At 47.0% G+C, this 26,549-nt stretch overlaps 1 protein-coding gene and 1 non-coding gene across 8 annotated transcripts; both read left to right on the top strand.

Annotated features, from left to right (window-relative positions):
* The first annotated feature begins 373 nt into the window (after positions 1–373).
* LOC126511129 (small nucleolar RNA SNORA61) lies at positions 374–503 on the top strand. The gene has a single exon (XR_007594610.1). It is a non-coding gene; the product is annotated as a small nucleolar RNA SNORA61 (small nucleolar RNA).
* Positions 504–1,733: 1,230 nt separating this feature from the next.
* Positions 1,734–16,438, top strand: Prelid3a (PRELI domain containing 3A). 7 transcript variants are annotated; one of them, XR_007594588.1, is made up of 8 exons: positions 1,734–1,833; positions 8,916–9,084; positions 9,801–9,890; positions 13,326–13,396; positions 13,495–13,597; positions 13,879–13,990; positions 15,001–15,232; positions 15,327–16,438. XR_007594588.1 is itself a non-coding variant. In XM_050157906.1 (7 exons), the coding sequence occupies exons 1-6, from the start codon at positions 1,802–1,804 to the stop codon at positions 13,930–13,932; spliced, it is 519 nt and encodes a 172-aa protein (XP_050013863.1). In that variant the 5' UTR covers positions 1,734–1,801; the 3' UTR covers positions 13,933–13,935; positions 15,005–16,438. The 7 variants fall into 7 exon arrangements, 2 of the variants coding, with proteins under 2 accessions (XP_050013863.1, XP_050013862.1); XR_007594589.1 differs by having other exon boundaries at positions 15,001–15,236; XR_007594585.1 differs by having other exon boundaries at positions 15,005–16,438.
* Positions 16,439–26,549: the final 10,111 nt, after the last annotated feature.

Raw genomic sequence — 26,549 nt, 5'->3', positions numbered from 1 at the left:
ACAGAGAAAGAAGAGGGGGATGCACAAAGGAAACGGGAAGGCGAGGGAGCGATCAGGAGACTGTGCCTTTAATGCAATAGAGAGGGTCAGTGAAGTAGGATGTAGGGCTGAGCAGCCTTGGTGGGCTGGGTGATCTTAGCTGCACAGGTGCTTCGAGAACCTCTTCCATGAACTGTGGAATATACGAGCAACTAAAATTAAGCTAGAACCCATGTGGGACTTCACTCCTGCCATCCCAGCACTTGGGAAGCAGAGGCACAAGAATTGCCGCAAGTTTCAGGCCACAGAGGTCTGCAAAGAGATTTCCAGACCAACCAGCATTAAACAGCGAGACTGTGTCTCAAAACAAAACAAAAACAAAATAAAGAGATGGACCCTCTAGTTCCCTCTCCCATCAGATCTAGTTGCTGGTCTTGGTGGTTGCAAAGCAGGAAGATTACATTGAAGCCGTCCTCACTGAGAAGTGATTTGGTACAGAGCTTGTGGGTCAGGTTCAAGCAGGCCTTAGCTCTTTCTGTAAGATGGGATAACCTGAGAACTCCAGAAATGAATGTGGCCGGGCAGTGGTGGCACACACCTTTAATCCCAGCGCTCAGGAGGCAGAGGTAAGTGGATCTCTGTGAGTTCCAGGCCAGCCTCAAACTGGATTAGAGTCCAAATTATCTTGTGCTAGTTTTAATACCTTTTTATCTTTTTTTGTTTGTGTGTGTGTGGTGTTCACTCTCATAGCTGCATGTGTGTGGGCACGTGTGTGTGAAGATACATATGTATGTATGTATGTGTATGGAATCTCTTGCTAAACTGTAGCTTGTTGTTAGTCTGGCTAGCCGCCTTGCTTGCTAGATTCTATGTCTACCTCCAGTAAGCTTAGATCACATGTGGGCTGCCATACCCATCCAGCAACCCTATATACAGCCCTTTCTATACAGCCCTTCTGAAGACCGCCCACACACGTGTCCGATCAAATAGCTTTGCCTACCAAAACCTTTACAGTACAATCCACAGCAGACCACTGACTTTTCACCAAATGCTAAGAATGCTATCATCTAAGGCCTATAGCCAAGTTCCCAACTTGCTCTGATGGCTATGGCTTCTTGATAAAGGCCATGATTTGTGACTTTCTTTGTTCTGTAACTAACAGTTTTGTGTAACCACATTCTTGGTGAGACATGTCTTCAGGGCAACCTCAGGCCTTGTTCCTGGATCATGATCACTCATACTGGGCTCAAAAACAAACTGGGTCTTTTACTCCTTCTGAGGCGAGAACTGTTTTGTGTTACAGCATAAAGGCAATTAGCTCCAGTAGAGCCGCGCTCCAGTTACCGGTAACTCTAGGACCAAGTCTGCCTTTGTCCTCAAGCCTTTTGCTGCGGCACCACACATACCTTATGCCGAAAGCATTCGTAGAACCCGCTGCTTCTGCTTCCTAGGGGCAAGGGACCTGTCCTTGTAGTCTCTCTACTGGGCTGCCTGTGACGCTTCCAGTCACTGGGGTTTCAAGCTTATTCAATACCCAGACTCTTTATTTTGAATTGGCAGTCTGCTTTGTCCACAACATTCCCGTGTGGTTGGAAAGGGCAGAAGAACAATTTGGCCGGCTTCAAAGAGCCTGGCGCTGCCATTTGCAAGTCCCTGCCGCAGCGTTGCTCTGAGTACCACCCGCCTCCCACGTCCCTATTTTTAGCTGCTGCAGCGCCGGCCACGTGATGGAAGAGGCGGTCCAGCAGGCGCCCCGCCCTCGCGGCGTCGCGCAGCATCCCGCAGAGCGCCGAGCCCGCGCCTAGGGCCTGCGGCTGCGGCGATGAAGATCTGGAGCTCGGAGCACGTGTTCGGGTGAGCGGGCTGAGGGCTGCGCTGGGGAATGCGTGGACGAGGCCGGAGCCACGCGCATCCTCGGGAAGGGGCGGGGATCCGGGAGAGGCAGGCACTCCGGGTCCGGGATCACGGAAAGGGGAGCGGGAGGCAGGTGGGAGACGCAGGCCTCCCCATCCCCATTCCCATCCCCAGCCAGCCTGTGCAGGCTGCAAGCGGCGCCGCGGGGGTGTTGCGAACCGGCTGGAGTTGCGCATCGGGTGTTACAGATGATGCTCGAAGGGCTTCAATCTGGGGGAAGACTAGATGCGAGGGAGGCATTTGGGGCGTTTGGTCCTGAATACCTGTGCACACAAACGCTTCAAAGACCCCGGAGAAACCCCGAACTAGAGGTTTTCCTGACCCAAGGGCACCTTCCACCTTGTCATCGAGTGTTTTAATATATTTTCAAGAAAAAAGAATCTTGAGAATTTCTGATCCTGTCTAGAGAATCGTTTCGTTGTGAGCGGGGGCGGGGGAGTGGGAAAACTGCTTGAAACAGAATTTGTTATCCGTTGTCTTTTAAAGTGTAACATTTTAATAAAAACGTATTGCCTGGCTTCAGAACTTCTGACTTCTTTATTTTTATTTTTTGATGGTGCTGGAAATGCAAACCCAGTGTTTCGAGCCTCCTAGAAAAGTATTCCACCACAAAATCCATCCTTGAAGAAAAAAAAAAACTTTTAAAAATGGAACCTTAGAACGGGTGGTATGTATTCTTTAGGTAAAGTTTGCAGCCTTTCTGAAGGAGGTTCCCCCGAGATTCAGGCATAATTTCTACTGTCTGAATGCAGAGAGGGGAGGAAAGGCATTCAGTACAGGGAAGTCAGCGTATTGTCTTGGCCCCTCAGAGCTGCTCTAAGGGTCCCGAAATGTTGATTCTGAAAACAGTGTTGACATTTTTGACCATTTTTGCAGTCTGTCCTTTTTTTTTTAAATTCTATTGTTTTGTAATTTTGTAATCTCTAATGTGTTACCACCCATTTTAATGTTGTGGTGTATGTGGGGGATATCTTATATAAATAGTTATACAATATGTGGTGTTCTGGGTCTGGTTTCTTTCTTTCTTTCCTCCTTTTTTTTTTTTTTTTTTTTTGGTTTTTCGAGACAGGGTTTCTCTGTGGTTTTGGAGCCTGTCCTGGAACTAGCTCTTGTAGACCAGGCTGGTTCTGGTTTCTTTTGGAAAGCTTTTTTTTTTTTTTTTTTGAGGTTCACCCATGTGGTAGCTTGTGTCAGTTCTTTGTTTTGTATCCCAGGTACTCTGCCAGTGTCTGCCACTGTTCATAGGGAGGAAGCTCATACAGAGAGCAGATGTCCTTCCAGAGTAGGGGCAGCAATTGGCCTCTGGCAGGCCATCAGCACAGGCCCTGGAACTTTGAGGAGACGGACCAATAGCTAGCTTGCTTTCTAGGCAAAAGCTGGAGAGAGGAATTAACTGTCCAGGTAGCTGAAAATGTCCACTTTCCCCTTCAGTTTTGCCTCTTTTATTTTTTTTTAAAGGCAGCCAAGATGGTAAATGGTGAACATCATTCCAAAGGTTTGTGCCGAAAGCCATGTGACTACATGTATGTATGTTTATGTACAAATCCAAATACTATGGTTTGTTTTTCCCAATAGAAATCAGTGACATCATCTTGTAAGGATCTTTTGGCAGTTTCTTTTTCCTCCAAGAGTGTGTTTGTGAGATCTGTCCAAGCTGAGATATATGTCTATGGATATAAACTGATAATACATATAGCTTGGTTGTCTAGCTGTGTAATCGCTCACTTTATGAATATGCTATACTTTGCCCTGTCTCTTATGGAAAGGACACATGTTTCTGCTATAATTACTGCCTGTGATGATCAATATTGGCTGTCACCCTGGATTGAGAGATACCTGGAAATTAGTGAGGCACACCCCTGGGTATGTTTGCGAGGGCTTTTCCATACAGTGGTTCTCACCCTTCCTAATGCTGCAACCCCTTAATACAATTCCTCATGTTGTGGTGCCCCCCCTCAATCATAAAATTATTTTTATTGCTGCTTTATAACTAATTTTGTACCTGTTATGAATCGTAATGTAAATATCTGATATGCATATGGTCTTAGGTGACCCCTATGAAAGGGTCATTAGACCCCAAAGGGGTCATGACCCACAGGTTGCGAACCCACTGCCATAGGACATCAGTTAGCTCCTGAGGTCTCTGACCTAACCAGTGGTGTAATACACTGATAATGGGAAATGGTGGAACCAAGTAGTTGGGACCTGGTTTGGGCCGTGTCATTGAACGGTGATGCCTTGGCCTTGACCCCTCCTCTTATTCCTTCCGGCTTCCTGTCTGTCTGTCTTGAGGTGAGCTTTTGCACTGTACTCTGGTTCCTCTGTTGTTATGTTCTGCCTCATCGCAGGCACAGGAGCAGCAGAGACACGTGACCATACTGAAGCCTTTAAAACCATGAGCCAGAGTCAATGTTTCCTTCTTTTGGATGGTTTCTGTGGGGTATTTGTCAGAGTGACCAACCAAGGGGCCGCTTAAGCCAGCAGGTCTTAGGCTGCTCGGTCATTGAACTACTTTACACTCTTAAAAATATTGAGGCCCTCAGTTTTGGTTTACGTTTATTGTATCTTTTTAAAAAATTATTTATTTATGTGGTTTTTTTTTTTTTATGTATGCTAGAAGAAGACATCAAATCCCATTATAGGCAGTTGTGAGCCACTGTGTGAGTGCTGGGAATTGAACTCAGGACCTTTGGAAGCACAGCTAGTGCTGTTAACCACCGAGCCATCTCTCTAGTCCTTGATTATATCTTTTACAATATCAGAGAGCCATGTCTACCGGCATAGCACTTGTAATCTGAAAGCCATGTATACTGTAACCCATCACTTAGGAAAGAGAGTCTTTAGGCACACCTCGGCTATGTACAGAGACTCTATCTTAAAAAACAACCAGCCGGGCAGTGGTAGTCCACGCCTTTAATCACAGCACATGTGAGGCAGAAGCAGGTGGATCTCTGTGAGTTCGAGGCCAGCCTGGTCTACAAGAGCTAGTTCCAGGACAGCTAGGACTGCTACACAGAGAAACCCTGTCTTAACCCCTCCCTCCCCCAAAATCCTCCAAATAACCAACCAATTCTGTTGTCATTAGAAATTTCAATTGAGCCACGTGGTAGTGGCCTTTAATCCCAACACTCATGAGGCAGAGGCAGGCAGATCTTTGTGAGTTTGAGGCCAGCATGGTCTACAGAGTGAGTTCCAAGACAGATTCCAAAGCTACAAAGAGAAACCCTGTCTCAAGAAAATCCAAAGAAAATAAAAGAAATTTCAGTTCAAATTTTAAAATATTAATTCATTGCAAAGAACAATAATAAACTTTTTTTTTTTTGGACACAGGGTTTCATGTTGTCCTGGCTGGCTCGCTATGTAGCTGAGGATGACTTTGAATTTCTGATCCTCCTGTGTCCACTTCCTGAGTACTTAGATGATCGGTCATATGCTACTATACCTCGTGTTAAGCCTATCGGGTTCACAATTTAAAGTAAAAATCGGGATGAGGATGGTAGAACGCTTCCCTAGAATGTGTGAAACCTTGCCCTCAGTCCCCAACACCATAAACTTGATGTGGTGGTACATGCCTGTAATCCCAGCATTTGGCAGGGTGAGGCAGGAAATTCAGGAGTTCAAGGCCAGCTGGGCATATATAAGACCCTCTGTCTTTTTTAAAGATGTATTTATTTATGCGTATGACTGCTCTATTTTACACGGATGCCTGAATGACAGAAGAGGGCATCAGATTCCAATGTAGATGGTTGTGGGCCACCATGTGGTTGCTGGGAATTGAACTCAGGACCTCTGGAAGAGCAGTCAGTGTTCTCAACTGCTAAAAGCCATTTCTCCAGCCCCGAGACCCTCTCTCAACAATTAGAGACTTAACAGCTGCATTTTCCAAACACTGGAGGCCTAGTACTTGAGAAGTAATATCCATGATTTCTGGATTTCTGCAGCTTGATTCTCTTACCCACCTCTGCGTCCTGTATTTTGCAATCTATTGCCTCCATTGAGGTGGATACAGTCCAGCCTCACCCAGACGGGGAGTTGGAAAAGATGAGTCTTTGTCCCTTCCCTTCGCTGCTTTGACCAAAAAAAAGAGAGAGAGAGAGAGAGAGAGGGAGGGAGGGAGGGAGGGAGGGAGGGAGGGAGAGAGAGAGAGAGAGAGAGAGTTCTTACAAAGTAGTGACGGGCTCACTCACTGATGTGGGAGTGTCATACATCAATCTGTTGATTTCATTGGCTGAGCAATAAAGAAACTGCTGGCCCTGATAGGTTAAAAGATAGGTGGGCGGAATAAACAGGATAGGATGCTGGGCGGAAGAGGAAGTGAGGTCAGACTCTGCTCTGCTCCCGGAGAGACCCGGGACAGCTCTGCACTCTGGAGCAGAGACGCCAGGATGGACGGAGACTAGACTCTTCCCGGTAAGCGCACCTTGGGGTGCTTACACAGATGATTAGAAATGGGCTAAATTAATATGTGAGAATTAGCCTAGAAGAGGCTAGGTAGAAATGGGTCAAGCAGTTAAATGAATACAGTTTGTGTGTTGTTATTTTGGGCATGAGCTAGCCAAGCGGCCAGGGTGTTGGGGACGCAGCCCCGCAGCCGCTCTTATTTCAACAACTCACTCCTTAACTTCCCAGAAAATACCTGCCAGGTCCCCAAGTCTGATAAAACCGTTTGTGCATTGTCCTCCCAAGGGCACGCAGTGGGTGGTGGGCGGCGGCGGGGAGCAGGGGGTGCGGCAGTGGGGAGCTGGGTGGGCTCCCCACACAACAGCCTGATCTATCCAGGGCAGCCTGAGAGCGGCTTGTCTGCAGAAGTATTTCTGGCACACAGACTGTTCTTTTGCAGATTGTCAGAGAGTCCTCAGAGGTCAAGGGATGATAAAATTAACCACTCTGCCATTTCATCACTTAACTCCTAAGAGAATCCTGAGCTGTTTCCCTGAGTGCCTGTGTGAGCAGCCGTGACCAGGCTGTGGTTTGGAGCCTGGCCTGCATTGCTGGGAGAGCCCAGCACTTTTCCCCCACTGCTTTAAGAGCCATCGCTGTAAATGTTGATAGGACTAGAGAGAGAGCTTGTAAAGTCCCAGTCACGCTGTGACAACCACCTCCTAAAAGGGTCCAGAGCCCCCAGGGGATGACCCACGATCTTCGAGATCTTCGATCTTCGGAACCCCGGAACCCGCTGGAGGTAGGGTATAGCTGAGCTATTGGCCCTGTGACTACCTCTTAGCCACCCTACCCTAAACCTTTAACTCTACAACTTTTAGAAATAAGCAGACATGGAAAATAAGAACAGAGTCCTGTACGCATGGTGGGTCTCTTGAGCTAACTGGTCCTCCTACAGCTTGCTTGGTTTCCCGCGCATCCCCACCACTTGTACTTGCTACTACACGCTACGGTACGGTTCACAAGTCTCGGGCAAGGGGCCTGGAGATTGACACACATACGTATACACAGAGACATGGGGACACAGGTCATCCTTGAAATAAGAATGCCCCCTTTATTGTGTTCAGGGGCAGCTTATATTAGGGATCCTTAACTAATAGCCACGCCCCAGCCAAACTCACCAGAAACCACTCTCCTGCCATCAGGAACTCCAGAGGGTCTCGTGCTCAGAGCAGCTGCAAACACAGGAAAACAAGTTTTGCTCAGAGCAGCTGCAAGCATAGCAAGTTGTTTACAGGAAATTCAGGGTCTGGGGGTCCACAGCCCCCAACAACCACTGGCCTTTTCCCTGGATGATTTAGGCAAATCTTGGGCATCAGTTTCTACCATCCTGCTTTGCCTAAGGTGATGACTGCTCTTGGTTGTTGATTTCACTGGATCTCAAATCAACTCAAGTGTAAACTGCTGGGTAAACCTGCGTGGGATTTTCATGATGAGGTTTTTGAAGCGGGAAGATTCACCCTATGGCCACACAGATCAAAGCGCATGGAAGAAGGAAGCTTTGCATTCTGTCTGCTTTCATTCCTGCTGGCAAGTTCCTCCTTCCTGTTGCTAAGGCAACCCTTCACTGACATCAGCACCAGTTCTCTAGGATTCCTGCACAGCCTGAAGACCAGCAGCTCTCAGGGTCCTCCAGGCCTTCAGCACCAGACTGGGACTGTACTATATATGATAGATATTCTATTTATATTATATCAGAGGTTCAAGGCCAGCTGAGCATATATGAGACCCTCTCTCAATAATAAAAAATAAAAACTTAACAACTGCATTTTCCAAAAATTGGAGAGCTGGCACTTGAAAAATAATATCCATGATTTCTGGGTTTCTGTAGCTTGATTCTCTTATCTACCTTTGCAACAGTGTTTTTTAACATATTGCCTTGTTTGAGGTGTGTGTATAAAATCCAGGCTCACACAGATAGTGAGCTATATATATATTATACTATTTTATTATAATATTTATAAATCATAATGTTTTTAGAATAAATATATCTAATATATAATATGCAGCACATATAATAAAATGATTCATATATATTACACACATACACTCTATCAGTTCTCTTCCTTTAGAAGACTCTAATACAGCATGGAGGCCGGTGTTCAACCTTCCACCTGCTCTCTGTGGTTCCAGGCAGACTCTGGTATGGATGCTTGGGACTGTTCTAGAATGGGTGCCAGCAGAGGCCTCCCTTCCTTTGGAATCTGACTCAGTTGCACCACACTTCGGTGTATAGCTGGGACTCCGCCTGTTGAGAGTGGTCTCTGTCCAACTCCTCATCTGCCTCAAAGTGGCAGAGAGTGCTCTGTGCACTTGCAGCTTCTGCAGGCAAATGACTCGTTAGATGCTCCCGCCTGTGTTTTTCTAGAAAGATGCAGACAAGGAGGCCTGTCTCACTACTGCTAAGTCCCCACAAAACGCTTCTACCTCCTGTGGGCTGGAGGAGAGCAAGGAGAGGAAAACCCCGAGGTGAGCTAGGCTCGATGGCCCTGCATAGGCCCAGCACGGACCTGGGGCTCAGACAGAACCCCGGATTCTCAGCCTCAGGACCACTTACTCTGCTGATTGTGTTCTCTTGCCAGCCATCCCTGGGACACGGTGATCAAGGCTGCCATGCGGAAGTACCCAAACCCGATGAACCCGTGCGTGGTGGGCGTGGACGTGCTGGAGCGCAGCGTGGACGGCTTTGGGCGCCTGCACAGTCTGCGCCTGCTCAGTACTGAGTGGGGGCTGCCCAGCCTCGTGCGAGCGGTGAGTCTCCCTGCGTGGCCGTCTGCCCTTACTGCTAAGGGATGCCACGAACGACTGGGCAAGGTCCCCGCAGTCCTGCGTCCTCTTCTCCTTGGGCTGTCCACGGGTCCCATTCCGCTTTTTGGGAAGCACACTAGTCACTCTGGGATAAGTGAGCTGGGTGACCTTTCTTCAGTGACATCTGTCAAGGCCTAGAACCCCCTATTTTGTAATGCTTCAGTTAGACCTTCACAGAGGAACTTCAGGTAGACACACTCGCTCTTAGAGCCAGGGATGGGGGTGGGGTGGGGTCGGTGGAGAGCTGTGGGAATTTAACAGCCGGGACAGTTTTGCCCTGCATGGTTGCACGCTGGCTTCCGGTCCACTCAGAGCGCAGATCCTTACATGGCCCTAGCATCTCCTGCTGTCTCCTTGTGGCCCGTTTGCCCCTCTTGGATCCTATGTCAGGTTGTGACATAGAATCCTGCAGGCTGAGTCTTTCCTTCAGAGCTCTTGCCGGCAGAGAAGCCTCCCTTCTCGGGATCCCCGGGGTTCCCTGGTTTAATATTTGTCAGAACATTGATTACTATCAAGTGTTAAACTCTTAAGTCCGTTCTCTAATGTCTGCCAGGGGTTTGACCCTTCTGCCCACTGCTATATCCGCAGGTAAAGAGCATTTCGTGTGAAGAAATGAGTAACTGGACATGTTGCTATAGTAGTTTTCTTTTGTCTCCTAGATTTTGGGAGCCAACAGGACCTTGACATACATCAAAGAGCGCTCTGTCGTGGATCCGGCTGCAAGGACGATGGAGCTGTGTTCCACCAATGTAAGCAGAGGTCTAAGATGAGAAAGGCGCTTAAATGTTTCTTGACGGTGGCGCTAATGCCTCCCTTAAATTGTATTCCCGCTTGCCTTTTGCTCGAGGTATGCTTGTTTTTAGTAGGTGATTTGAATTTATTTAGTGGCGTTTTATCTTTACAAGCAAAGCTTTTAGACAGGGGTCTCACTATACCCCAGGTCAGCCTGGAACTCTTTGGATATCACAGGTTGGCCTTAAACTTACGGTAATCCCTCTGCCAAGCCTCTGGAGTGCTGAGGCTACGCCACACCTACCTTTTTCTAGTCTTTTTATTCAAGTATAATCAACATATAGAATAGGTGGTGGTGTGTGTACCAGGCAGAGCTCAGTTTGAGGCCAGCCTGATCTGCATGGTGTGTTCCAGGACAGACAGCTACATAGTGAGACCCTTCCTCAAAATAAGCAAATAAACAAATAAAATAGAAAGAAAAGGGCAATAACCAGCTAGATAAGAAAACTGAGTCTGGGTGTATTATTGCACACCTGGATGACTGTGTATTTTACATATAAGAAGAAGAAGGAGAAGAATAAGAGAGGGTCTCACTATGTAGCCCTAGCTGGCCTAGAGTATCCTATGACTACCAGGCTGGCCTTGAATGCATAGATGTCCTTCAGATGTGTGTCACCATGCCCAGCTAACAAGAACTGGAAGAAAATATTTGGAATGTCTTCACCACGAAATTGTAAATATTTGAGGAAACAGATATATTTACCCTGACTTTTGAATTTTACTTTTAATTGTGTATTTTGAGACAGGGTCTCACTATGTAGACCAGACTGGCCTGGAACTCCCAGAGATCCACCTGTCTCTGCCTTCCTAGTCCTGGGATTAGTCATTACCTACCCTGATTTGAATGTTGCATAATGTCAATCTACATAGGAGCATTATGGTGCCCATATCTGTGTATAATTTTCATATATTTATACAAATAGGACTAAGGCAAAATACACACAACTTTCACAAAGTGTGGGCGAGGAGTCAGAAAAAGCAACAGACACGATCAAGCCAAATAGCCCCCAGCACGTGTCCTGAGTCACATCACAGCAGGGTGTGTGTGTGTGTCTGCGAACACCTTGGCCAGCACAGTGACAGTCTGTGAGAGGCAAGTTCAGCACCGCTCGGTAGCTGGTGTTGATTCAGACTCGGAGAGCCGGACCCCAGATAGTTTAAGCACAGCACAATTTGGTGAAAAGTTTTCTGGTCATGCTTAACTCGGTCCCGTGTGCACAACAAAACTTAAGGCATGACGACATGGAAGCCCTTTGTGAAGTACAAGTGGCATCTTCCATAAAGATGGGTTCTGTAGATTAACTGAGAACACAGGCTCAAGCTAAGGAGGAGGATCCGGTGTGGTCTCAGCCATACAGATGGCACAAAAGACACCAGGCTATCACCCATGTCCACTGCCAGTCTTCTAGGTGGAAAGTAGGTCAGCATCTCTCTCTTTGAAGAGACAACCCTGTGTGTGTAACATGCCTGGCTCCCTTGTGCTTATCTGTGAGTTCGAGGATCTCTGTGTCTCCTACAGTAGAGATACTGCTAGTGGTGTTTGAAATAGGGTCTCACTGTGTTAACCTGGTTAGCCTCAAATTCCTAAGCTCAAGTGATTCTCTGGCCTCAGCCTCCAGAGTCCCTGTACTTTACCTGGGGCTCCAGCTCCATGCCATCATACCCTAGTTGGTGGCCATTGTTTGCTTTGCTTGTCCCATGCTTGAGGGACTCAGGGACTCGTGTAGTAGGTAAGCCCTCTACCACTGAACTCCATCCCCTGCTCCTTAGTGGCCATTTTTGAAGCTAGAGTGATGGTTAGTGCATAAAAGTACTTGGTGCTAAGGCGTAGGACCTGAGTTCAACCCCTGAACACACATGGGAGAAGAAGGAGAGAACCGGCCTCCAGACTCCCCTTTGATCTTCACTTGTGTGCTGTGGCATGCTCACCTACACGCATGAACATGTAATAAGTAAGTAGACAAAATAAAATGTAACAGCCACTTCCCCTTCTCTCTTACTTCTTTAATTAAACATACATATATAGAGCTAAGTGTGGTGGTACGTGCCTTTAGTCCCAGCACTTAGAAGGCAGAGGCAGGTAGACCTCTGGGTTTTAGGCCAGCTTGGTCTATAGAGTGAGTTCCAGGACAGCCAGGACTCCACAAAGAAACCTTTAAGCTCCCCATTGCACCCACCAAAGGGCATATACAGGGCCTGGGGAGATGGTTCACCAGTGACAAGTACTTATTGCTTTTGCAAAGGCCCGGGGTTCATTTCCCAGCACCCATATGGTGGCTCACAACCATCTATAACTCCAGTTCCAAGGATTCAATAAGTTCATCTGACCTCTGTAGGTACCAGGCACATGGTGCATATACATGCACACAGGCAAAACATTCATACATGTAAAATAAAATAAATCTAAAAAATTTTTAAGTCAGTTCTGTCCTTTCCTGCTTACTTGGGTTCTAGGAATCAAACTCAGGTTGCTAGGCTGTGTGACAAACACCTTTATCTTCTGAGCTATCTTGCTGGTCTAGGTAGGTTTTAGTAGCAAATACGACAGTAAGTCAGCTGGCTGACAGGAAGGAGGATTGGAGATGAGGCTGCTGAAGCCTCTGCGTGAATCCCAAGCTCTAACACACCCAGTCCAGAGCCAGGATCCCCAATCCAGCATGGCAAATGGGCTGGAGTGTTCACTACTGTTGTCATGGACACTACCAATGGATTGTCTGTCCCTCAGCTGCCGGTGGGGCTTGACTCTGTGTGAGTGCCTTGAAGGCCGATCCCTCCATGGGGAGGGAGGGATCAATAATCACCAGAAGGAGGGCTGGAGAGAAGACTCAGTGGTTAAGAGCATTGACTGATCTTCCAGAGGTCCTGAGTTCAATTCCCAACAACCATATGGTGGCTCACAACCACCTGTAATAAGATCTGGTGCCAACTTCTGTCTGCAGGGACACATGGAGGCAGAACATTGTATACATAATAAATAAATAAATCTAAAAAAAATAAAATAATCACCAGAAGGAGCTGCCCAGTGCTTCCCTAGCATACAGTGTAGAGGGGAGGGGGCACAGGATATTTCGTTTCTCTGGCTTTCATAAGTGCTAATTTGGGACTGGAAGTGTAGATGGTTTGGAAAGAAATACAAGAAAATTAAAACCTAAAGCCAGTTATGAATTGACATGTGTATGCATATATGTATGTATACATATGTTTTTCGAGGCAGGGTTTCTCTGTGTAGCCCTTGTCTGTCCTGGAACTCACTCTGTAGACCAGGCTGGCCTCAGACTCACAGAGATCCGCCTGCCTCTGCCTCCTGAATGCTGGAATTAAAAGTGTATGCCACCACTGCCTTGCTGGGCCTATTTTTTAATTTTTTATGTGTGTTTGTTTTGTTTTTAAAGATCACGCTCACAAATCTGGTGTCTGTGAATGAGAGGTTGGTGTACACACCTCATCCAGAGAATCCTGAAAAGTGAGTCTTCTCATCCTGGGATGGGGTCCTTGAACAGCAGGGGTGGACAGAGCTTCCTTCCCAGGGTCAGCCAGCCCCTCACTTCAACTCTTCTGCAGGACTGTGCTCACCCAGGAAGCCATCATCACCGTGAAGGGGATTAGTCTCGGGAGCTACCTGGAAAGTCTAATGGCCAGCACGATATCCTCCAATGCAAAGAAGGTGGATACCTCAGGACGGGGCTCTGGTGCCCTCGGGGGCAAGGAAGTGGTGACCTGTCTGGTTCTCCTGACAACTGGGGTCTTTGTAGTTGAGCTCCTAAGGTCACAACATTCCTGTGTTTTTCTAGTGGGAACAGAAAGGCTGACCAGGATCTGAGGGGAAAGGCACCTGTCCCAGTCGGTTCCTATTGCTGTGAAGTTCGTCCCAGTCTCTCTGTGTCGCAGGCTGGTGACTTGGTTGGTGCACGTAGCAAGAACTGAAGTCCTTCTGTGTTGTTGCAGGGCTGGGCTGCCATCGAGTGGATAATTGAACATTCCGAGAGCGCCATAAGCTAACAGGTCTGCACCCATGCCTGGTGACACACGGGGGCAACCACCGTAACTTCCTAACCTGGTACAGTCTGGCTTTTCATTACCCGTGTGCATGCAGTACATGAGAGAACGCTTGTTTGTCTGCTTCCTGCTGTCTGTCCGCTTTCGTTTCCTGGGTTTATGCCAAGACTTCTTTCCGGGGTATCCCTGAACAGTTGCCAGCTGGAGTCTGAGGAAGGCAGTGTTGCATTTGCTGCCCTGAGGTCTCAGTACCTGGCTTCCTGAACATTCCTCAGGATGGTCACCGCTGATGAAGAGCCTCCATGAATTGGGCCACAGTGTTATGGGCAGATTTAATCTTGAGGGTTTTTTTTTTTGTTGTTGTTGTTGTTTTGTTTTTTGTTGTTGTTGTTTTGTCTAGGGGAAAAATTTATACTTGCTGAAAATGTTATCATTTTTATTAGCTGGGGCATAATGGGACCTGGGACCTCACACCTGCTGACTTGAGTAAGCGCTCTATCTCTGAGCTCCACTCCTGGTCTGGGTCTGTACATGTTCCTATGAAGAATACTTTGTATAATTTGTGCCTATTTAGTCGCTTGGTACAAGCCATTGTTCTGCTACAGGGCTGTGTTCCTGTGGTGGCAAAAGCATTTCCCTTACCTTAAGGAGCAGCACGTGTGTTCCTTGGTTTCCTCAGCCCCCAGGAAGGTGACAACTGATTGGTTGGCATTCATCTTGGCGTCACAGGAAGAGTCCCTTTAGGACGGGACCTCCTTACTTCCTGTCTGCTGCTGACTGCTGCAGCCTGCTTCCCTCCCTCGCTCCCAGCGCATGCGCATGTTTGCTCCCACATTTCCCTCAGCCAACAATCTGTGGGGTCTGAGGTGTCTTTAAGACAGTTTCGCTTTTTCCTAAGTCAGCAAAGTTTGCCAGAGAACTTTACCTTGAGTCCCAGGCCGAGACGAGGCTTCTTCGCCTCAACCCGAGCTGAGCTTGTTGTGGGGGCTGTGTGTGGAGGGAGGGAGGCCTGAGGTGAGTCCTCAGGTTCTGTTTCTTTGTAAACTAGAGCTAAGCTGTCTCCACCTTCAGTCAGATATTGCACCAAAAAGAGTCAAGGAGAAAAGAAGGAAGGAAGAATGGCTGGACAAGGAAGAGGAAAGGCAAGTGCGGACGGAAGTGGTTCCGGTCAAGACTGCAAGAGCTGGGACTGCCGGAATCTTCCCTGTCCGTGGTATCCCAGTCCAGCATCGGCCCCGGCACGAGCAGTGCGAGGCTGTGGTTCCTGGGAGTGGTCGGGAGCCCTGCTCTGGCAGCTTCTGCAGTAGGTACCACGCCGCCACAGCACTGGGCTGGGACAGGACTGGGCTGCACTGCCCCTGCGCTGGTCTTAAGCTTTTGCCTGCTTCCCCTGGCAGGAGCGCCACCTCCGCCTGCTGACTTCAGTCACTTCACCAAAGGAGAGCTCCCCTCTCCTCATGCCCTGCCAGCTAAGCCAGGGTAGGTTCCCCCAAACCTTCCCCAGGGATCTGGCTGCTGTGTTCCTGGTGGCCGCATGACCTTATAGTGTTCCACTCGCCTTTGTGAAGAAGGTGGACAAGAAGTTGCTTTCTGACCCTCAGGGTCCCCATCATGTACCATATCCAAAATAATGGTGTGGAACGCTCTTCAGAGGCCACTATAGGGTCCAGCCGTGACTGGGATTTTCAAGATCAGACTGGCTGTGGAACTGAAGATGACCTTGAACTCCTGATCTCCCCAAGTGCTGGGATTACAGACTTGGGCTGCTATACTTGGCTCTTTTTGGTTGTTGTTGAGACAGATCTTGGAACCCGGGTTTTCCTGAAACTCCTGCCTCAGCATCTCAAGTGCTGGAATCCCAGGTGTGCACCACCATGCCCCAACTGGGGTCCTTGTCAGGTCCCTGCCATCTTTTCAGCTTCTACCGGCTAACAGGAGAGGTTGGGGACCTGCTGCTATGTAAGAAAGAGCCTACTTCTCTCCTCTACCTCCCATGGTCCTGCTGGCTCTGAGTGGTGGCTGTGTGCTCCTGGCCTAGGTTGAAACCCTTCCCCCAAGCTCACTTTTCCTTCCTGGCTTAGAGTTTCTTGTAGTCGTTTTCTTTTTCTCTGTGTAGCCCTTGCTGTAGACCAGGCTGGCCTCGAACTCACAGAGATCCGCCAGGCCTCTCCTTGTAGTAGTATAAGTAACTCAATCTGGCCTTCAATTCACCGTGGATGTGAGGCTGACTTTGAACCCCTTCCACCTTTCAAGGACCAGAATTACAGGTGAGCATCATCATGCCTGGCTTCCTACCATCATCAAACCAAGGTTTAAAACACTAAAGATGTGTATAGAGACGTGTATATATGTATAGGCAATTCCTGCTTGCAGTTTAAAAAAGAGGTATTGAATCTGCTGACTGGTATAGACCTCTGCTCTCCCTGTCAGTCAAATCACAATTTTTACAGACCTAGAATTTTTCTATGCCTATGAAAGTTTGTCTTCTTTCATTAAACTTGGGTTTATACCATAACTATCTTTGTGACTGTCTCCTTTCTACGTTTAAACAAGAGTCTTTTTTTTTTTAAAGTGTTCATTTTTGTCTTACCTGTCTGTCTGAGGGTGTCTGATCCCCTGGAACTGGAGTTACACTTATGAGCCGCTATGTGGGTGCTAGGAATTGAACCCCGGTCCTCTGGGAGAGTGGCCAGTGCTCTTAACCGCTGATCCATCTCTCCAGCCCTGAGCAGCAATGTCTTGAAAAGTCCCTGCAGAAAACCTGGCCTGTAGCTCCTGAGGTCACTAAGGGCCTCTTGCCACAGTCACCGTTGTAAAGTGTTGGGCCCCAGTGGGACACCGAGGTTTCTTTCTGTGGGAATGGCTCTTTAACTTTGAGATGGTTATAGACTGCTGATTGACAGCTAGACTGGAGTAGGAAACACCTAGGGCAATAAGGAGAAACACTCTAGTGTCTTTGTGAGGGCGCCTCCCCTCTCTGTGGGCAGCACCATTCGTCCCATGGGCAAGGGCCCCAGACGTAAGAGAAGGGGGAACAGAATGTCAGTAGAGCGCTGGTACTCCTGTCTTCTTCCAGATTGGTGACAAAAACCACCTCACTTCTGCAGCCAGGTGGACTGCACTCCTCTGGACTATGGTAGAGACTTCTCTCCTTACATTGCTTCTGTTGGGGGGATCTTCTGTCACACCAGTCCGAGAAGTGTGTAATGCTCGTTTCGAGGTGATGCAAATTAGGGCGTGTGGTCGTGCAATCATTGCTTTTTTTTTTCCTTTGGTTAAGTTTTCGAGACGGGTTCTCTGTAGCTTTGGAGCCTGTCTTGGAACTCGCTTTGTAGACCAGGCTGACCTAGAACTCACAGGTTTCCACCTGCCTCTGTCTCCCAAGTGCTGGGATTAAAGTCGTGCACCACCACCACCACCCAGCCAGTCATTTTTAATATAAGTTCTGTGTAAAGTTGTTGGGTTTTGTTTGTAGCCTTTGCTTTGTTTGGAAGTGGATTCTACAACTCTTTCTTTAGGGACCTCATCAGCATAAAAGTAGATTTTTATGATTTAGTGTTCTGCCTTAATTTTTAAGTTGAGAAAATAGGCAAAAGTCAGCTCTAAAAATACAGTCATGTCAGCCTCACACATCCCACTCCACAGCTAGTCAGTACCTCAGGTACTTGGAAGAGACATCGCGAAGGACAGCCTCCCAGGATGCTCCACAGAAGAGTTCCATAGATCCCCCAAGTAACAAACCCCACTGAAAAAAGCACAAACTAGAAGCCAAATGGGGGCACAAAACAGAATATAGTGTGTGTGGGAAGCCACGGGGGCCTCTAGGGTGTGCCACAGCGCTGACGTAATCTTGGCAGGGTTGGGAGGCCTGGGAGTTCAGCCACTGCCCCTTGAATGCAGACTCAGAGAACATGTGGGCTACAGCCCTGAGTGGGAGATCATGCTGGGATGGAGGCTAGGGCTGGGCCCACTGCCATGGTGTTGTTCCCAACCCTCCCCTGGTTTGCAGTCAGCTCACACTAGGAAAGGAGCGCCAGGAAGGCGGTGGGCTCACTTTCTTGGCTCCGCTTCTGGCCTCTTTCTTGGTAGGAAGATTGTTTTGTTGGTTTTAGGAAGTTGATTATGCTTGCCCAGAGTCCATCCTTTCTCCAGGTCAGGATGTCGAGGGAAAGGGCTCCCAGTGCATTCTCGCCCTCCTGCAGGCGTTTGTGGTGCCGTTTTGACCAGCATGGCTGGGATAAACGGTGGCTAGGATACTTCGTTTTCTCAAAAAGCACACTGTCCCCAGAGAGCTGGATATATGGTTTAAACAGAAGAGTCCATAGTTCCCCTGTGAGCTTGTTAACTCTGGGTGGTCTGTACAGGACCATCTTCAGGGGATCTCGGGTGACATGCAAACCTCCAGATCCTCAAGCCCTTTACTCGAAGTGGAAGAGTAGAAGTCATGTCAGATTACAGAGCCTCTAGCCGCTGTCTCCCCCCCCCCCCACCCCGCTGAACTCGGGCAGGCCTCCTGCAGAACTGATGTCAGGACCTTACCAGGCTTCCAGCGCTGGTCTCCCTCTACACCTGTGAGCAAGCCCATCCGCCCCCACACCCAGGCCCAAGACAATCTTTATCAGGTGCTTTCCTGCCTGTCCTTCCTGGGTGTGGAGGCTAGCTCTTGTTGTGTGGAGCTCCCCCAAGCCCCGCTTCTGTCTCCCTTCAGGGCTCATGCTGCCTGTGGCTCGATGCTACAGTCCTCAGAGTCTCTGAACTGGAGGGGGATGACGGCTTCCCCTTCAGGACCCTTGATGGGTACTGTTCTCAGTGAAACTCATCTTTGGGCCCAAAGACTTGCTCCCCTCCTTCAGGGCCTCATTATGGCTGCCTGTGTCCATGGTGTTGAAACTTGTCCTCAGGAAATTCTTCCGAAGACAATTCATCTCAGCTTGTTTTCTATGAACCTGCAACATTTTTATTAAGATTTTCTAAATGACTAATACTTAATTCAGCGTGTTATACAAATAGCTATTACAGTGTGTTGTTGAAGGAATAATGGCAGTTTTCAGGTTCTGTCATTGGGTGTGTTTGGCAGTAAGGGATGAGTTAAGCATCCTAGGTGACTGGGTACTGTCACTCGCCATGTTAGCCATTAGTCGCCGAATGGTATTCAAGAGAAGGTATTCCCTCTTACAAGCTGGGTTACAAGATGCTGCTCGGTGCAGCCAGACTTCCTTGTAGAAAATCACTGGGATTAATTTTAAAAGCTTCTCTACCCACTTGGCTTGGGAATCAATAGTAAAATTCTATCTGTAGGATGAGGTGATGACCCAGCTCTTAAGAGCAGAGGATCCCAGTTTCTAGCACCTATATGGTGGCTCCTAACCATCTGTGACTCCAGTTCCAAGGATCGGATGCCCTCTTCTTCTGGCTCTTGGGCACCAGGCACACACGTGGTGCAGATATACATGCAGGCAAACATTCATACACATAAAATGAAAACACAAATCTTGAACACACACACACATACACGAGTGTCTACTTACCTATTTGAACCAGTGGGCTTTTGGGGATGCCCCTCTGTACGCTGTGAATATGTTTTATTACCATTGGTTAATTAAGAATCTGCTTTGGCCTATGGCAGGGCAGAATATAGCTAGGCAGGAAATCTAAACAGATACAAGAAGAAAGAAGGCAGAGTAGGAAAGATGCCAGCAGCTGCAAAGGAACAAGATGTGAGCTAACAATCCACGAGCCTCGTGGTAAAAAAACGGGTTAATTTAAGTTGTGAGAGCTAGTTAATAATAAGCCTGAACTAATAGGCCAAACAGTTTGTAATTAATATTAAGCCTCAGAGTAGTTACTCAGGAACTGGTGATCGGTAGAGAAACCTGCAGCTACAGGTTCTGACTTCGGAAGGTGTTTGCCTTTGTGTCTGTACTTAACCCACATTCAGGCAGCCTGAGTGCTCGGATATGGGAGTTTGCTGTATCCTTTCTCTATCATTTTCTCTCCAACCTATGGGCTCCTTTAGGGCTGAGCCTTCGTAAATAAGTTTTCTTTGCTGTGATGTCAGTAAGCCACACCCCCAGGCTCCAAACAATTCCATACAGAACCTTGGCATCCCCCGGATATGAAACTGGATTGTGCTGGGAACTTGAGTTAGGGAAGAGGTGTCCTGCAAGAGCCAGATGTATGGTCTTTACAGGGATCTGAGAAAATTCAGGTAGGCCTGTGCCTGCTGAACATGCAAGAACCGTGGACACACTACCCACTCCAAAGGGCTGTGCGGGTCTCAGAGTAGCCGGGCGGTGGTGGCTCACACCTTTAATCCCAGAACTCAGGAGGCAGAGGCAGGCAGATCTCTGTGAGTTCGAGACCAGCCTGGTCTACAAGAGCTAGTTCCAGGACAGGCTCCAAAACCACAGAGAAAGCCTGTCTTGGGGGAAAAACAAAACAAAACAAAACAAAAAAAACAAAGGGCTATGTGGGTCTCAGAGCAGAGAGCAGGCCCCTGGGCCTGGCTCAGGGCTGGTCCACGATGCTGCTGGTGTTGAGCAGGCTTGAGAATCTAAGGCTGCAGCCATGAGCTCACTTATTCAGGAAGGGTATTTTTAATTTTTGTTAACTTTTAAGTCATCAGGAAGAGCAGTCAACTGTGAGACTATACAGTAGTAATTAGCACTTGGGAGAAGCCATTTGGTTCTCTGGGGTACTTTTCAAGTTCTGTGGTAGCTGCTGGTTAGAGCACACTCTACCAGGCCAGGGGCTGGCAAGTCAAGCTTGCTGCCAGGAATAGCTCTGCTATTTTCAGAGGGTTGTGAAAAAAATAAAAAAATAAATTAAAAAAAAAACTCTCAACTCCAGGCTCTCTGACAGAGATGCCGAGGCCCACAAAAACCTGAAACACTTCCCATCTGGCCCTTTGCTCTCAAGGATCCCACTGTTCAATCACTTAAACCAAATTTGTTTAGCCAGACAGCTTTCCTCTCCTCATTATTATGTAGTTCTTCCATCTACCAACACAACTCCCACTAAGAATCTCTCCTGAAGTTTCTGCGCAGTCATCAGACAGGCAAATCTTCCCTTGGAAGGTCGCAGGTCCATTTTGTTTCATATTCTCACCGTTCCTGTCTACACTGAAGAGCCCCTTCAACGATGGCCCCGGGAGGCTACACCCCACGACCTCCAGGCTCTGCCATCTGCACGCATACGGCCACTGCACTCAGTCCCACAGCGGCATGGACTGGTGGTGCCTGCGACTCAGTCTGCCATATGGTAAGGTCACAGAGGAGCCCAGCGAGTCCTTCGGGCACTCAGCTGTGCGGGGAGCCACACTTCAAGCAATGAATCTCTGATGTCATTCTGCACTGAAATGTGGTCCTGGGCTGCTGCTGAACTCCTGACCCACAGACGTTTGCTATAATAAAGGCTTATAATTGAGATGGCTCCCCTGTCACCTTACAACTGCCTGCCTTGCGCACTGCTCCATTCACTCCAAGCCCTCCTTGTCTAGACTCCCCTGACTAGAAAGCCTTTTAGGGATGCTTCATTCCATGTATTTATTCAATCATTCATCTGCATTTTAATTTCTATTTTAGAGAGCTTACTCTTTTCTGAGGACAGTAAACGCCAAGACTGAGGTCCTGGCACTGGCGGGATGTGGCTGGCAGATGGCATTTGCTCTCCCTCTGAGCTGCCTTCACTCAACACAGAGCTGGCTTTGTTCTATGCCACTCAGGGCACCATACGCTACCATCATCAGTTCCTTGAGAACTACAATCTGCTCGCCTGTGGATGTGAGTCTTTTCAGAGTCGTGGTCAGATGAACTACTCTGCACACAAAGAGCCGGGCCTGGTGGTGTCCACTGTGATCCGAGCACTTGGGGAGGTAGAAGAAGGAGAATTTGGAATTCAAGGCCAGCCTGGGCTACATGATGTTCTGTCTCAACAAACAGCATTCATTCTGGCCTCTCTAGGTTTACTTTTCATCCTGTTATGGCCTGTGTCAGGAGCACCTCTTCCCACCCTATCTCCATGCCCTAGTGCCCTAGCTCTTTCCCTATGTTCCTCCTAGCCCATCCCATTCCTTTGTGTCACCTGCAGACCTACGGAAGTACTTTCTACCAAGACCCCAGGGCCACCCACTTGCCTAGGATCCAATGGGGCACAGCAATCAAAGAACAGAATACCCCCAAACAAAGACAAGGCAAAATATCCATACCAAGAAGCACCTTACATGGCATATCTCCACAAGGGCCTAGTGTAAACCACAAACTCGAATAGTCAAGACAATATGCCTCCTCTAGAAGCCAGGAATCCCACCACACCAGGCTCTGAGACAAGAGTTAGCTGAAGTACAAGACAAGAACTTTAAAATGGCTACAATGAGTATTTCAAGAACCTCAAGAGAATATGAATAATGTCTCAAAGAAGACCACAAAAACAAATAATTGAGTCAAATAATGAAAACATTTCAAGATATAAAAATAGAAAATCACTAAAGAAAACCCAAACTGAAATAAAACTGGAAATGAAAAGCTTAGAGTATCAAACAAATACCTCAGGATAGCCTCACCAACAGATAGTAAGACATGGAAGAGAAAAATCTCAGGTGCTGAAGATGAAGGTAGAAGAAATGGATAGCTTGGTCAAAGAAAACCGTTAAACAAACAAACAAACAAACCCCCCAAAACCCAGGCACAAAACAAGGAAATCTGGGACACTATGAAAAAACACTAAACCTGTGAATAATATGGATAGAGGAAGAAGAAAAAAAAAATCCAGGTCAAAGGCACAGAAAATATTTTTAATAAAATCACAAAAGATAATGTCCCCATTAGCCTAGGTGTAGTGGTTCATGCCTTTAATCCCAGCACTTGGGAGGCAGAGGCAGGTGGATCTTTGTGAGTTCCAGACCAGCTTGGTCTACAGAGTGAATTCCAGGATGATCAGGGCTATGCTATGTGGAGATATGCCCTTTCAAAAAACCAAGGGTGGGGGGATGAATGTCCCCAGTCTAAAGGAGATGCCTATCAAGGTACAAGAAGCATACAGAACACCAACTAGGACCAGAAAAGAAACTCTCCATGATACATAATAATAAAAACACTAAATGTACAGAACAAAAAATAATATTAAAAGGTACAAGGGGAAAAGACCAAGTAACATAAATAAAGGCAGGCCCCTTAAAATAATACCTAACCCCCCCCCCCCCCCCCGCCGCCCACACACACACACACTACAGGGCTTCTTTTGTGTTGCCCTGGCTGTCCTGGAACACATTCTGTAGATCAGGCTGGCTACAAACTCACAGAGATCCGCCTGCCTCTTGTCTCTGAGTACTGGGATTAAAGGTGTGCACCACCACTGTCCAGCAATACCTGATTTTTCAATGGAGAGTCTGAAAGCCAGAAGGGCCTAGATGCATGTTCTACAAACTCAGAGATCACAGATGCCAGCCCAGACTACTATACTGAGGAAAACTGTCAATCACAATTGATAGAGAGACGGAAACATTCCATGATGCAGCTTTACAGAAGGTACTAGAAGGAAAAACTTCAGTCTGAAGAGGTTAACTACACCCAAGAAGACAAAAGGAACATAATCACAGAACAGTAAATCGAAAGGGGGAAAAACCTAAAACCATAACAAAACACAAATCAATAAACACTACCCATAACTGTTAATAGCCTCAATTTCACAATAAAAAGACACAGACTAACAGACTGCTGCATCCAAGAAACAAACCCACCTCACCATCAAGGACAGATTTCATCTCAGGGTAAATGGATGGAAAAAAGTAGTGGACCCAAGAAGCAAGCTGGCATTGTCATTTTAAGATGGGACAAAATAGACTTCAAACCAAAACTAATCAGAAGAGATAGGGAAAGGCACTACAGTCTCACCAAAGGAAAAAAAATCCACTAAGGGGATACCATAATTCTAAACATTTATGCACTAAGCACAAGGGCACCCAAGTTCATAAACACCACTATAGCTCAAACTGCATATTGACCCACACATACTGATCAGCGTGTCACTTCAATACTGTGGCCAACAGTCAGGTCATCAAGACAAAAACTAAGCAAAGAAATGATGGTGTTCACATCCTAAATCAATGGACCTAACAGACATCTACAGACCATTCCACCCACACAGTAAAGAATCTACTTTCTTATCAGCAGCTCATGGAACTTTCTCCAAAACTGATCACATAATAGGACACAAAGCAAATCTCAAAAATAAAAGGAAATTTAAATAACATCCTATATCTATGTTAAGATTAAAGCTGGGTATCAACAGCAACAGCAAGAGCAGAAAGTATACAAACTCACGAAAATGAGCCTAGTCTAACTAATTAATTCTGAGCAACAACCCTTTCTCAAAAGACATGGCAACATTCTTGGGGATGATGGCTGAGACTTCCTCATGCACACGCACTCTTCCTCCCGCCTTTCTCCAGGGCAGATGGGTGAGAAGCCATGTCTGAGCAACTGGATGCTTACAGTTAAGGGAGGCAGCAGGACCAAGGTTGCTGCACTGCAGGGTCAAGCTGCTCAGGCAATCTTAAGACTCATGATCCTCCTGTCTCCACTTCCCAAATGTTCTACCATACCTGACAACTACCTCTTACATGCTTCCTAACAGAAGCCACTGACGGGAGAACTGTTTTTATTTTTCTACTTGGTCCTTGGAAACTTATTTTTAAAGTGTTTTTAAACTTCTGTTGTAAGTTTTACAACCTGCATGACTTCTAACAGCTAGCTAGTTCCTGGAAGACATCACCATTTTACAATAGGAACTTAACACAGAAATGACAAAAACCATTTTATTTTTCCCTACGTAAGTTTTAAAATAAAATGCCTTAAAAATAAAAAAGAAAGGAAAGGAAGAAGACAAGGTCTCACTGTGTAGATCAGGCTTGCCCTTAAATCACAGAGATTTCCTGCCTCTACCTCTGGAATGCTGGGATTAAAGGTGTGTGGTAACACACCTTGCTAAGGTAAATTTTTTTTTTGGGGGGTTTTTTGAGACTGGGTTTCTCTGTAGCTTTTGAGGCTGTCTTGGCACTAGCTCTTGTAGATAAGGCTGGCCTCGAATTCACAGAGATTCGCCTGCCTCTGCCTCCCAAGTGCTGGGATTAAAGGCATGTGCCACTACCGCCTGGCAAAATAAAATACTCTTATGAAACACATTTAGCAGTATCATTTACCTTGGAATGTCAGCAATATTTTGCTTACACATATGGGAAGCCAGGTCAGAGACCAGTCAGTACACAGACCAGTACACTTTCTTCATGGTCTTTCAATGTGTAAATTTTTTGTTTTATTTTAACAAACAGCAATGTAATTCAAAACTTTTATGTTTCCTATATTTACCTAAACTTCAGTCCTCTGTTAGCAGTTAGAAAAATAAAAACCTTACAAACTTTGTAGTGTTGAGTTCATGGTACTACACACAGTACCACACATCTCTTCAACACGGATTGTTTTTAGAACGACTGCAAAAACAACTTTCTGGTTTAATTTGAAAGGACTGAGACTTGAAATCTAGTAATTAAGTCAATGTACAAATCAATTATTTAATTTTTACTTGTCTTGGGAGAACTAATTCCCATTGCCAATAACAAATGCCTTTCAAATATTAATGGATATGTTACAATATTTACAAACATTCTTACATACTCTGACCTCATGGTCTGTGGGACCAATGGAACTGGTGCTCATACCTAGAGGGGTCAAGAGGGACAACATCCAGATGTGCTCAGGAGATGCACTGGACGCTGGGGTCGGCCAGAAACAACTGCTGAACTAAAGCAGCAGCGCAGCAGGAAAGCAGGGCGTATGGCCGCACATGTGGCTCCCGGAGGGCAGGAGGCCGATTACTGGCAGCTAGGACTGACAAGCAAGTTGCGCACAAGCTGAGCCAGCTCTGGAGTGCTTAGCCTATGGGATCCTAGCTGAACGAGTGCTGGGGGAGGGGTGTCTGTCTTGTAGACAAGGTAGAGCTAAACACACATTTATTTTGGTGTTCCTCAAACAATGGTAATTTTATTCTACCAGCTCAACCTTGTCATGTGCCATTTTTCCACTTCTTCGCAGGTTGTTTCACTGAGCATGGGATACACTTGAACTCTTTTCACATACTTGGTAAATCCCATTAATGTGCTGAAAGATTTACATCCTGATGCTCTAGGAAAAGTGCTCACGATGCCCAAATTACTATGCACAGCACCATAAGCCTGAAGGAATGAAGTCATAGCCATGAGATTTACTAGGGCTTTGATTTGGGAATGTGAATGGGACTCAGTGTCTCATGTGGGAAGTCACACAGTCATTAGTCACTGCTTTACAGAAGCAGGTCACCCTACATGTATGCTTATACACCTACACAGGTACCTTCTTCCTTGCTCCCTTCCAGGAGGTCATCCCCCCCCTTTTTTTTTAAAAGAATTTATGCCTGGGGCCAGAGCGTGTAAAGTTCAAGTGGTCTCAGGGAAAACTATATAACTGGGATTCACACAATGCAATTTTTATAGCTCTTAAACAACAGTCTTAAAACAGCTGGAATGCAGTTGGTAAGGGTCTTCTGGTGGCCCACTTCTACATGCAGTACAGAGGAACTACTAACATGCA

Source organism: Alexandromys fortis, unplaced genomic scaffold (genome assembly GCF_014885135.2).
Source record: "Alexandromys fortis isolate MF-2015 unplaced genomic scaffold, M_Fortis_MF-2015_v1.1 scaffold_94, whole genome shotgun sequence".
In the NCBI taxonomy this organism is placed as follows: domain Eukaryota; kingdom Metazoa; phylum Chordata; class Mammalia; order Rodentia; family Cricetidae; genus Alexandromys; species Alexandromys fortis.
This window is presented reverse-complemented; position numbering and strand designations above follow the sequence as displayed.